The sequence below is a fragment of the Mandrillus leucophaeus genome, unplaced genomic scaffold (assembly GCF_000951045.1).
Source record: "Mandrillus leucophaeus isolate KB7577 unplaced genomic scaffold, Mleu.le_1.0 Scaffold696, whole genome shotgun sequence".
In the NCBI taxonomy this organism is placed as follows: Eukaryota; Metazoa; Chordata; class Mammalia; order Primates; family Cercopithecidae; genus Mandrillus; species Mandrillus leucophaeus.
In genome coordinates this window covers 745787-760030 of record NW_012107541.1, presented here as the reverse complement: position 1 = coordinate 760030, position 14244 = coordinate 745787, and the positions used below count along the sequence as shown (strand labels likewise).

Below are 14244 nucleotides of genomic sequence, written 5' to 3'. Positions count from 1 at the left end.
TGGAATATATATGTATATATTTAAGTACTTAAATAATCACAAGGAAAAGCAGTTATGTGAAAATTATGTACATAATTCACCACTTGTTTTCTAAAATCCAGGATTTTATGGAGAAATTTCTTGATAAAGCAATTTACAATTACATTAGAAGTAACAGAAAATCTGAATAGCTCTATGTGTATTAAATAACTCTTCCCATCCAATAAAAAAGTCCATTCACTTAACAGTTTCACTCATTTGTTCTATTAAATACTTAAGGAAGAAATAATGGCAGTGTTACACACATTTTTACACACATAGATGCAAAGGGATCACTTCCCAGCACATTTTATGAGAAACAGAAATCCTAATTTCAAAACATGATAAATATACTGTAAAAGACACACACACACACGTATATATATACACACACACATATGTGTGTGTCTTTATAAACACTTTAAGAAAACATTAGTGAATTGAACCCAACAGTATATAAAAGGATACCATGACAAAGGAGGATTTGTCTCAGGAATATTATGTTGGTTTAACATTCAAGAATCAATTAATGAAATTCACCATATTTATTTACTAAAAGGAAAAAAACAATCACTTTCAGTAAACGCAGAAAAAGTATGTGACAAAATTCAAAACTATTCATGATAAAAACTCTTAGCAATCTAGAAATAGTAGGAAATTTACTTATGCTAACAAGCAATATCTACAAAAAAAACCTGACAGCTAACCTACTTAATATTGGGGCTAGCCTTATCTGATATTTACTTCTTATAATGCTACAGCAATAAAAATTATTTGATATACAATATGCATATAATCTGGGATATCCAACTATTTTAAAATCCACCCATTAGCAATCTTAATTCCCTCTGCAATCTTTGGCCATCTTTGTCATGTAACTGAACAAATTTACAGGATCTAAGAGATTACGATGTAGGCATTATATAGCTGTTCAAGTTCCTCTTTCAGTGCCTAAAGAGATCTTATATATCCACATAAGTATTGACTTTTTCTTCCAATTTACTGGGGGGAAAATGGTATTAACCATGAGTATCATTTGTTACTAAAGTGAGCCACAATAAGATCAGTGTGCAGGTTTCACACAAGAAAAGTTAAAAATGTTTAATGAAGTGATAGTGTAATGCATGTTTAACCTCTAATATCAACACTAAAAAATCAGATAGGGTTCTGCCCATTGAATTAAAAAGTCAGATAGGGTCCTTCTTCAAATAAAGTAATGGTGTTTGGAATGTATATCTCATTGTAGAAAAAAATTTCTAAGCGACAGAAGGTAATAGGAATAAACACACCTCTTCTCACACCTCTTTAAAAATGCTGTTACATGGTAGAAATATGGCCACCTTCTCCAAATTACACTCACCCTGATTCCCGACCTCTGTGCTTAAACTGAAAAAAATAGCACAGATATCTAGGATCCAGTGTGAGTGTAATTTAAATGATGTTTAATATTGTTTCAAGAAGAGAATAAGAGGAGAATAGGAAAACTCTATGACCACTCTTTGCTTCTTTGTGCCCTGAAAAATCCATCCTTATTGCTCATTTAAAAAGAGAAAAGGAAATCTGGCTTAGAGAAGAGCCATTATTCCTGATTTAGTCAAAAACCAAAAATTGCGAATCCCAACTTTATATCTAAGACTCCTTCATTCTGCATTGTGGAGATATATATATATATATATATAGTTAAATGCATGAGGCTGAGCATTTTGTCCATTTTTGCGCACTATTGTATGCACCTCCAGAGCTTAGTAGAGTGCCTGGGGCACATGGTAGTTAATTGGTGCTTTTAATGAAAGAATGAATCTATCCAATTTGCTCTGCCCAGTGGGATATCATCTTATAGGCATCTTGAATTCCTCATCATTAAAACTGATTTCACATTATCCAACCCATAATTCTGCTCCCAGAAATTTACCCTGAAAATCTGCCTCCAACAATACAAAAATACATCTGCACAGTTATTCATTGCAGTACTATTTATAATTACAAAACAACTAAAACCTACCTAAATGTCAAACCATAGGTGATTGAATAAACCACAGTTATCATGCTATAGCCACTATTGAATATGCAGCTGTAAATAAGTATATATATATATAAAATAGCCTCTATAGAGTAATACGTAGCTCATGTCATATGTGTTCATATACATATGACATAGTAAATGACATGACTTATAGTTACATATTACTCTATAGTGAGTATAATGCATACATATATATGGCATGACTTATAGAAAATATCAAATACAACAAAAAAGTATAATAGAGCATATATAGCATATTACATCTTATGTAAAAAATGAGGTAAACATAAGAAATACAGGTTTCTGTCAACTTTTACCAAAAAAACTATAGGGAAGATAAACCAGAAAATAATGAAGGTGTTTATCTTCAAAGGATGAGGTGGGAAGAATGGAATAGAGAGTGGAAAGTATACAAGAGAGACTACAACTTTTGTGTGTGTCTGTATATATTTGTGTGTGTTTAAATTTTATGTATAGTATTAACTTTTGGAAGCATGTCTGTGTTTTCCTTATAAAATAAAACAAAAATAGGAAAGGAAGAAGAAACCTAAAACAGAAAGCAAACTAAACTAAATTAAATTATATTTCAGATGACTGCTATGAGCATACTGAAGAGGAGTGTGGGAAAGAACTAAGCCAAATTATTTATGAACACAGTATCTGACTATATATCCTTAGTACTGGACATGATGGGACAGTGAGGAGAAAACTGCAAACTTTCATAAATTTTTTTAGAAAGTTTTTTTTTTAAGCAACGCAATTCTTTAATAGGCAAAGAAACTCAGAAACTAATTCAGTTTTATTATAGGACTGAACTGATTAGTAGAAGTATTGAAGTCAGACATCTCATGACAGTAGAAAAACACAATTATGGAAAGGAAGCAGGCCAAAAAGAATCCAGTAGAGACAAACTGGAATGGGAGGTGTGAAGTGATAATATCTAAAGTACACATATATGTGTGTATATGCAAGCACATGGACACCAGGTGTATTTATGCATATAATACATAAATACAAACATTTAGTGGAACTGTGTGCTGAAAGGCCCAGAAACAAAGTCAACCCAGTTGCAAAGAGTTTACCGAATGCCCATTCAAAGAAACCAGGGCTCTATGGAGAAATGCCTGCTTTCAAGGCTGAATCCAAAAGGATCTAGAACATCTAGAACATCTAGAATCCTTTTGGATTCAGCCTTGAAAGCAGGCATTTCTCCATAGAGCCCTGGTTTCTTTGAATGGGCATTCGGTAAACTGGAAAGTAAGGGTATTCGGTGAGGCTGGAAAGTAAGGAGGTATTTTAAAAAAATGGGACCGAGTTACAAGGACAGAAACCATTTTGAAGAAGCTCCCACTGACCATATCTGGGACCACATGTGCACTAAAATAAGTACAGCAATGAATTATGAACCTTTGAAAAAGAGAAAATCATCATTACATATTGAGATAGATAGACAAGGAAGAAGAGAAGGTTTTTACTTATAGGAGAATGTCAATGCTGACTGGTACAGAAAAGAAATAATGAAGTTTGAAAATAATTGTGTTCTAACTTTCATAACGAAGATTAGATCAGGCAAGAATTGTGATGAATAGATGTTAAACATGGGGAGAAATTTAGATGAGAAATATGATATTTTCATGATTCCAAAATGTTTCCTCATTAGTTATGGAGGGGAAAAATCATTAACACAATGGAGAAATTGAGGAAAACCTTAAACAGGTGCATACAAATTATCACTGCTAATGAAGTACAAGTGGACATCTGTGTTTCCAGGTATGATACCTTTAGGAGATAGCATGAAGTAAGTAGTATTTCAACTAAGAATGAGGAACCTGAATCTAATTATCAGATAAATACAAACATCAGAATATCAGATAAATACAAAATGAGAGGAATGAATTCTTCTCTATACATACTATGAGAGAAAAAAAGAACACTCAAGAGAATAAGATAAAATGTTAATAACTAGTAAATCTGGAAAACAAGTATGGAATATTGTGTACTGTTTTCATTCTTGTAAACTTTCTGTAAGTTTAAAATTATTTCCAGACAAAATGGATTTTTAAAAAAGTAATGCATGAATATATGCTTCTTGAAGAAAAAAAATCAGATAGATATAGAAGGAAAACTGAAGATGAAAAATAAACTGTTTCTTTTCCCCGCTGGCAGCCAAATTTCACAAAGTCAGAATTTTTTTTGTTTGTTTTGTTCTGCTCTCTAATGTATCTCAAACACCTAGACCAGTGCTTGGCAAGTAAATAGCTGCTGCATCATTCATTTGTTGGATAAATTAATGAATAGGTAAATAGTAATGTGCTGTTCCTGTCACTTTATTTAGATATATATTAAAGTTTTGCCTTATTTATTGAGTAAATTGGGTCAAATTACTAAACAACTCAAGATGATTTCATTCTTATCCCTGAAACATGCTTTACCATTATTATAATCAATTCTCGCTCTTTCACTCTGAAAACAGGACCTACATCTTGGTTAAGATGTTTATTAGGGCAGGTAATTAATACTTTCCAAAGCTGCTTAAATAATTCACTCCTCTCTGCCTTTCCTGCTGTATCTGTAATGCAAGTCATCCCATGCCTTTGCACCATCTAATTACTTTTCTTCCTTGTCACTTTACTCTTTATCTTGGTCTCCTTCAACCCACGCAGTCAGGGTAACCTTCAAAATAGAACTTTGTAATCACAGTTTCCCTTCTCTTAAAATTTTCAAAATGACTTTTTATGGCCTATAGAATTGATGATTAGCATAGATTATAACTGTTTCATGAACTTTTTATTTTTCCATTTTTACTGAGGTATAATTGGCAAATAAAAATTGGATATGCTTAAGGTGTTTACCTTGATGTTATGATGTGCACATACTATGTGAAACAATCACTGCAATCATGCTAATCAACATATCCATCACCTCTTGTGATTACCATATTTTTGTGTGTATCAAGAACAATTAACATCTACCCTCCTGTCAAACTTAAAAGTATACAATACTATATTGTATTGTTAACTATACTCACATTGTTGTACAAGTTTTCATCTTGCATAACTTACTCATCTTGCATAAATGAACTTACTCATTTTGCATAACTAAAAATTTGGATCCCTTGACTAACATCTTCCTATTTTCCCTTCTCTGCAACCCCTGGCAACCCCTATTCTATTCACTACTATAAGCTTGACTATTTAGATTCCATATATAAGCAAGATAATGCAATATCTGTCTATGTTTGGATTGTTTCAAATAACATAAATTCCTCCATGTTCATCCATATTGTTGCAAATGTCCAGATTTTCTTCTTCTTTTTTTTTTAAGGCTGAATAATCTTCAATAGTATATTATACATGTAATTTTATATATATATATGTGTCATACTTTTCAAATTCATTTATCTGTTGATATGGTTTGGCTGTGTCCCCACCTAAATCTCATCTTGAATTGTAGCTCCCATAATCCTCATGTATCATGGGAGGAACCTGGTGGGAGGTAACTGACACATGGGGGCAGGTTTTTCCCATGCTGTTCTCATGATATTGAATAAGTCTCATGAGATCTGACGGTTTTATAAAGGGTAGTTCCCCAACACATGCTCTCTTGCCTGCCGTCATGTAAGATGTGCCTTTGCTCCTCTTTTGCCTACTGCCATGATTGTGAGGCCTCCCCAGCCGTGCAGAACTGTGAGTCCATTAAACCTCTTTTTCTTTATAAATTACCCAGTCTCAGATATTTCTTCCAAGCAGTATGAAAATGGACTAATACATCTGTCAATGCACATTTAGGTTATTTCCACAACTTGGTTAATGTGAATAATGCTGCAGTGAACATGGGAGTGGAGATCTCTCTATGCAATAATGATTTCCTTTGGATATATATCCAGCAGCAAAATTGCTAAATCATAAGGTAATTATATTTTTAATTTACTGAGGAATTTCTGTACTGTTTTCCATAACAGCTCTGCCAACTTACATTCCCACCAACAGAGTCATGTGCCCATTTTAAAATCAGATTATGTGAGATTTTTGGCTATTAAGTTATATGCATTCCTTATATATTTTGGATATTAACTCATATATATATATTTATATGGTTTATAAATATTTTGTCCCATTATTTAAGTTCCTTTTCACTCTGATGATTATCTCCTTGGCTGTGCAGAAGCATTTTAGTTTGATGCAACCCCATTTGTCTATGTGGATACCACTGTCAAATGCTTTTTCTGAGTCTACTGAAATGATCTTGTGGGTTTTTTTCTTTCAACCTAATAATGTGTTCTATTGCATTGATTTGCATGTGTTGAAAGATATTTGCACTCCAGGGACAAATCCCATTTAATCATGGTGTATCATCATTTTAATACGCTGCTGAATTTGGGTAACTAGCATTTTATTGAGGATTTTTGTATCTATGTTCATCAGGAATATTGGCCTGTAGTTTGCTTTCCTTCATCTGGCTTTGGTATCAGGGTAATACTAGCCTCATAAAATGAGTTTTAAAGTGCTTCTTCTTCTATTTTTCAGAATAATTTGAGAAGGACAGGTATTAATTCTTCTTTAAATGTCTAGTATAATTTACCCATGAAGCCATATGGTCCTGGACATTTCTTTGTTGGAAAGTTTTGGATACTGATTCAATCTCCTTATTTGTTACTTGTTTGTTTGGACTTTGAGTTTCTTCTTGACTCAAGTTTCATAGATAAAATGTTTCTAGGAATTTATCCATTTTTCTAGGTTATCAAATTTGTTGGCATATAATTGTTCATAATAGTCTCATGTCTTCTTTAATTTCTGAGGCACCCATTGTAATTTCTTCTCTTTTATTTCTGATTTTGTTTATTTGAGCCTTTTTATTTTTTGCTTAGTCTAGCTAACGGTGTATTGATTTTATCTTTTCTAAAAACAAAATCTTAATTTTATTAATTTTTCTCATTTTTTTCAACTCTAACATATTTCTACTATAATCCTAATTATTTCCCTCATTCTGCTAATTTTAGGCTTAAAGTGTTTTTATTTTGCCACTTTCTTAAGGGTAAAGCAAGGTTGTTTATTTAAAGTCTTTTTTCTTTCATAACATAGGCATTTATTGCCATAAACTTCTCTCCTAGCAATGCTTTTGCTGCATCCCATAAGTTTTGTTATCCCATTTTTTTTTTTGGTCTTAAAATAGCTTTTAAAATTCCCTTTGATTTCCTATTTGATCCAGTGATTGCTCAAGAGTGTGTTGTTCAATGTATTAATCCAGTCTTTCGTTGCTATAAAGACATACCTGAGACTGGGTAATTTATAAAGAAAAGAGGTTTAATTGGCTCATGGTTCTGCAGACTATACAAGCATGGTGCCGACATCTGCTTGGCTTCTGAGGAGGTATCAGGGAGCTTTTACTCATGGTGCAAGGTGAAATGGGATCAGGTACTTCAAATGGCAAATACAGGAGCAAGGAGGAACAGGTGCTACACACTTAAAACAACCAGATTTCATGAGAACTCACTATCATAAAGACAGCACCAAGTCATGAGGGATCAGTTCTCATGATTCAAACATCTCTGACAAGACTTCAATTCCAGCATGGAGGGTTACAATTGACACGAGATTTGGCCTGGAGGTATATTCAAACTGTATCTTTTAGTTTCCACATATTTATATTTTTTTCCTGTTTTCCTGCTGTTATTGATTTCTATTTCTATTCCATGGAGGTTGGAAAAGATACTTGGAATAATTTCAATCTTCTTAAAGTTGTTAAGACTTGTTTTGTGACCTAAAATGATTTATCCTAGAGTGCATCCCATAAGCACTTGAGAAGAATGTGAATTCTTCTGCTGTTGGGTGCAAAGTTCTGTATACGTCTGTCAGGTCCATTTGTTCTATAGTGTTGTTTAAGTCAGCGGTTTCTTTAGTGATTTTCTGTCTAGATATTCTATTCATTATTGTAAGTGGGATATTAAAGTACCATAAATTATTTCATGACTGTCAATTTCTTGCTCCAGATCTGTCAATATTTGCTTTATAATTTAAGTGCTCTGATAGAGTCACACTAATTGTCATATCTTCCTGGTGAATTGACTCTTTTACTATGTAATGATCGTTTTTTTCTGTCTCAAGAGATAGTTTTTGACTTAAAATCTAATTTGTCTGATAAAAATTTAGCAACCCCTGCTTTGTTTTGGTTACCATTTGCATGGAATATCCGTTTCTGTCCCTTTTCTTTCATCTTGTGTGTGTATTTAATTGAAAGTGAGTTCTTAATGGACAGATGTAATTGTTTTGTTCATGTTTGCCTACTCAGGCTGTAATACTATCAAAATGTATACTTGATGAACATATTTTCATTAAATGAATAAATTATCAGCATTACTAAAACTTCCTTTAAATGTGTGTGTGCACATATATAAACAGCTTAGATAGATAGATGGATAGACAGATATATAGATACAGATATATAGGACTTAGTAGTCCAATTTTTGTTGAGTCACCTTCTTTTCTGTAATCCTAAAAGATTTGTTTTTCTTTGCATTTGTACCTGACTCTGCTCTCTAATTCTCCTTCACCCAGTAATCCTTCTGGATTCCAAGATGGCTTTCCTTATTAGGCTGAATCTTTGTTGCATTTTTTCCCATTCTATTTACATTGGCATTTATTCTATACTCATGTCATTTTATTTATCTAAACCTCTTAGGAAAGGTCTTAACACTTAGTGAGAATAGATCTCAGTATAAATGTTACAGCTGTATGATCAGACCATAAACAATTAGTCCCCCAATTCTGCAAGGCAGCACTATTTGCAAACACTAGAACCCAACTAAAAACAAAATATCTTCAGAATACAAACAGGAAACTAAGTTTACTAAGTATTTCTCTCACACACACAACACACACACACACACACACACACACACACACCCCCACCCAAGTTAATACATATTGCAAGAATGAAGGAATTAATGGGTCCTAGGGAATAACTGGGTGATGAAATAATCTGTACAACAAATGACACAAGTTTACCTATGTAACGACCCTGCACTTGTACCCCTGAACTTAAAATAAAAGATTAAAAAAAAGAAATTTTTAAAAATTATTTTTAGATGGTATTCTATTGTTTGTATCTATTTCAGCAAAACAATGTGAATGTGAGCTACGGGGTAGATAGCAAAAAGAACTTCAGTAAACAGAATTGAAGACACTGTGTTAGAATATAAGCTGTTAAATGAAAGTCTATTTTACTTCTTCAGTTTACTTGTCAAGGACTTGCTTCCTGATTCATGGAATTAAGCTATTGGAATACTTACCTTCGAGGATGATTGGCATCAAACAATGTGTTGTCATCATCCTCATCATCTTGTTCTAAAGGTGTCAATTCCATATTTTCTATGTTAGTGTCCAAAACTCCGTATCTCCTAGTCTTTCGGTTTCTTCTTCTCATCCTATCAAATAGAACAAATTAATGAATAAAAATTATTTAATATGGCATAGATGATCCTTAGTTTCTATTTATTTGTAAAATAAAATAAATTATTATTCTGTTTCTGACATAGAAAGCACTCAATATCAGAAGGGTTACATTTCAGATATGCAACAAATTTACCACCTATGATTAAACGTTATGAAACAAAACCTACTCCTACATGTTTATGTGCCATCGCCTGTTTCTTCTGTCTGACATACTCTCTTCTCTGTGTCAACTGATGGTGCCGACAAATAACTTTTAAGCCTTAGTTAAGGTACTGTACTTTAAGTCTTAATTTTTAAAGGCTTAGGTCAGGTACTTCTTTAGCAAAACCTCCTGCTCCAGACTTTTCCCCATGTTCTCCATGCTTTCTTACCACTGTTTAGATGTCCCTGTCAGAAACTGTATGTATATGCATGTTCACAGACTAAACTGATATCCCACAACTCTAGCTGCATACCAGAATTACCTAGGAGTATTTTTTAAAGTCCCATGTTTAGGCCCTAACTGAATCAAAATGTACAGCAAAAAAGAACTAAATATCAATATTTTTTTGAGGTTCTACATGTGATTCCAATGTGATATAAACCATTATCTGAGATCAGTGGTTCTTGCAGTGTGGTTCTCTGGATCAACAGAATCACAGTCAACTAGGAACTTACAAGAAATGCAGATCTTCATGGGTAGCCCAGACCTAGTGAATGACAAACTTTGAAGATGGGGCCCAGAAACCTGTGTTTTAACAAACATCTCTTAGGCTTTTGATGCATACTCAAGTTTGAGAACCACTGGCTTAGTGAAATTGAAAAGATTCAAGGGTGCTTAACATTCATTATTATTAGCTGTATGTGTGAAATCTCAAGATTTAGAGTCCTACTTCCAGTTTGTGTCTCAAATAACTTGTTCTTTTCCTTCAAATCATTTACCTTAATTTGCATTCCTATGTGCTGATGTATATGTTTATGTGGTGTTTATTCATCAGTCTCTCCCAGTAAGTTCTCTGAGGGCAGCAACCAAGACTGTTTTATTCACCACTATATAACCACTTTCTAGCACAGTGATGTATCAATTAAGATGTTCCTCAGTTAGTTGCTGAGGGTCTGAGTGACTTCTACCTTGGCGACCAAAACTATGACCCTGCAAGGAATGCCTAAGTCATCTCCAAACCAACAACTTCAACTCCACACACAGCAAAATGTATTTCACAAGAGTGTCCATTGGAGTTTGAAAACAAAATAGAAAATATTTCAGTCAGTTATCACAAATAAAATCGGTTTACATAAACTCTGATTTACTCTGTTTGACATAAGTGGGATAAGAAATACTTGGGCTATAACATTAACTGTAAAGAGCAACATGAGCCTCTTCAAACACGCCAGTGAAGCCCCTGGAAAACAAACTTACCTGCAACAAATACTTGAGTCTTACTAAGCAACAGGTATGATATTAGCTTCTGGGTGTAAAGTGCCTGGTCTCAGGGTTAAAATTTACAAAATGTTACTAAGTGTGAACACAAACCAAGAAAATTTCCACCAGTCATTACCTATAGAGCTGTCTATATACACGTCTAAAGTGATGGCACAGGAAACAGAGAGTTAAGCATAGTATTTAAAGTTACAAATGTAACCAATGAAAGGGTCAGTAAATATTAGTACTAGCAAAAATGAAGTAGTATGAAATACAAAGTACTCTTTCTTTCATAGTGAGAAATTAAGTATGTTTAGGTTGTTACATTAACAAGTATGTGTGTGTGTGTGTGTATGTGTGCCCACACACCCACACACATCATGTAGACCAGAGGTCTAAACTTTCTCTGTAAAAAATTAGATAGTATGCCCTGTAGGACACACTCTGCTACATATTCATTTAAATTTTTGTTTTATTTACCACCCTTAAAAATATATAGATGGATGATTGATAGATAGACAGATAGATAAAACATTCTTAGCTCTTAGGCCTTATCAAAACATCAGCAGAAGGAATTTGGCCTGTGGGCCATATTTTGCTAACCTCTGATTTAGACTTATGAAAGTAATTGGCAAACAAACAAAGAAAAGAAATAATAAATGCATTGTCTTTAGAAAGTAGAAATAGAAAAACAGTCTGGGCATGGTGACTCACACCTGTAATTCCAACACTTTGGGAAGCCAAGGCGGGCGGATTACCAGAGGTCAGGAGTTCGTGACCAGCCTGGCCAGCATGGTGAAATCCTGTCTCTAGTAAAAATACAAAAATTAGCTGAGCATAGTGGGGTGCACCTGTAATCCCAGCCACTCGGGAAGCTAAAGTAGGAGAATGTCTTGAACCTGGGAGGCAGAGGCTGCAGTGAGCTGAGATGAAGCCACTACACTGCAGCCTGGCTGGCAGAGTGAAGACTCTGTCTCAAAAAAAAAAAAAAAAAAAGAGAGAGAGAGAGAGACAGAAAACTAGAGGAAAGTTAGTTGACTATTCGTGCTTTTGAATCATATTATTTAATGATATCTGCATGCAATTGTTTGATTTTAAAAAGTGATTACATAAGAGTGAGTGAAACTAGTTGGAAATATAAGTTAAGGATATTGAGAGTTAAAATTTCTCTTTCCTTTTGTCAGTCTTTTGCTAGTTTTTGAAACCATATGGGTTCCAAACATTTTGACATTTTTAGTCAATAAAGTTAATGTCATGTGAAATTATTTTTGGAAATAAACTAGATTCTCCCAGGTCATATATATCAAACAGTTAATATGTTAACCTGTCATTGTTAGTCACAGGACAGGTTGGCTAGTCTTAAAACAAACAAACAAAAATGATACGAATGTAGGGCTTAAAGACTTTAACATTCTGCTCATCTTATGTTCTTCTCTACATTTAAAGTCTTTAATGATTCCTAATCTTGCAATAAGCAGTCAAACTAATTTGCCTAATAATACTATTTTCCCTATCTGTGTATAGCCTAAACATTTGGCTGTATTGGTTTGGACATTTTATTCTTTATTCTATCCTTTAATTTAAACGTGTATGTACATACTGTCTTCTAAAAATGAATCCAAATTCTTTAGAAACAAGAACCTATTTCATATATAAAAACAGAATATTGTTAGGCATCAGAGAAATGGGTGATGTAGTTCTAATCTAAATGAATTTACTGTTTTAGTATATGTACTAACTCATCCAAGAATGAGTAAAAAATGCTGTATATTATTAAATAAAATTTAAACCAGAAATGTAATTTCTCTAAAAATGTCTTTGCTCTGTTCAAAGATATAGGGAGTGATAATTATGTGGTCATACAGCTACATGGACACATAAAAACATCAACTATGATAAAACACATACGCTCTATTACTATATGGGGTGATTCATCTCAACGAAGAAAAAGAAAAAAAATTATAAAGCTTTCAAATAACTTGGGTGATTCAACAAATACTACTGAAAATACTAACAAACATTAAGTATAAAATAAAATACACATTAAAACATACCAAAATTTTAAGTAAAAAGGCTACTTTGTCTTTTAATATGCATTGTGTATTATTTAAAAAAAAATAAAAATGAGAGCTTTAATATTTATGCAATTTTAATAGCCATGGTTCTTTTCTTATAAATGAATGTCTTCATTAGGCTCATGACACCCAAACTCATCTACATGTGTGTTGACAATTACACATATATTATACACACACATGTAGATATAGACAAATATATGTACACTTTTCTACTAGACATAGTAAATGCATTTGGAAATGTAGAAACAAATTTTGCCAGCTTCTAATAAAAATAAAAATAGAGATTTTACACATTTGCACAGAGGAAAGTATGGAAGCCTTAGCAGGCAAAATAAAAAAGCTATATGATTACTCATATAGAATTATATTCACTCATCACCTGGTATGCACAGATAAATGATCCTGGTCAGATGCTTTCTAGGTATGCAAGTTAATATTCAAATAGCTGCCTTAATATAGATGCAGATTCCTTAATGTTCCAATACACTCAGGTTGGTAAGAACTATTTCTCTTCCAATAACATATATATAAGTTAGAGTATCAAAATAAAACTAAATCACTAAAGTAAGTTTGATAAAATTTTATGTAAAAATATATGATGCCACATAAAATAAACACAACAGAATAAAATTCCATTTCATTTCATTGCTCTATGAAAGGGAGAACACTGATCAGTGTAACTTGCTGTGGCTTGATATATCCACCTGATTTAAGTTTGCTGTAATTTGTTGTATCTACCTGATTTGATATTTTCCCTTCTGTTTTTTTTTTTTTTTTCAAAGCTAGCCTGAAGAATATATTATTTACTATTCACACACATATACACACTCCCTTATGTGGTTAGACATAATGATGAAACAGTAAATAATAATCTATAACTAAAACAAAATTTTTTTCTTGACTATTTTTAGAAAAAAGTAAACTAGTGACCAAGAATAAATGTGAAACTTTCTTTACCTCTGAAACATAAATGAATAAAAATTAGAGAACCACAATTGTAGTTGTCTATACTTTTCATCAGGAAGTCCAACCCAATTGAATATATGACACATAGTAAAAATTCTTTTGAAGAATTTGAGATCATTCTCATCTTTATTCCCCATTTCCACAACCCAATCCATCAGTTGTTAGTTCCACTTCTTCAAGAATCAGATACTAATAAGGGATGTGTCTGCATGTTACAGGTTGAACTGTATCCTCCAAAAATTCTTATGTTGAAGTCCTAATCCCCGGTACTGCAAAATGTGACCTTATTTAGAAACAGGGTCTTTA

The 14244-nt window shown here is 33.0% G+C and overlaps 1 protein-coding gene across 2 annotated transcripts in view; it reads right to left on the bottom strand.

The window, feature by feature from the left end:
* FAM174A (family with sequence similarity 174, member A) overlaps positions 1-14244 on the bottom strand; it is a 49203-nt gene that overhangs the window by 13381 nt on the left and 21578 nt on the right. For both annotated transcript variants that reach the window (XM_011964373.1, XM_011964372.1), the window contains one exon: positions 9330-9464. In XM_011964373.1, the coding sequence (XP_011819763.1) occupies positions 9330-9464 (135 nt within the window). The remainder of the gene's footprint in view (positions 1-9329; positions 9465-14244) is intronic.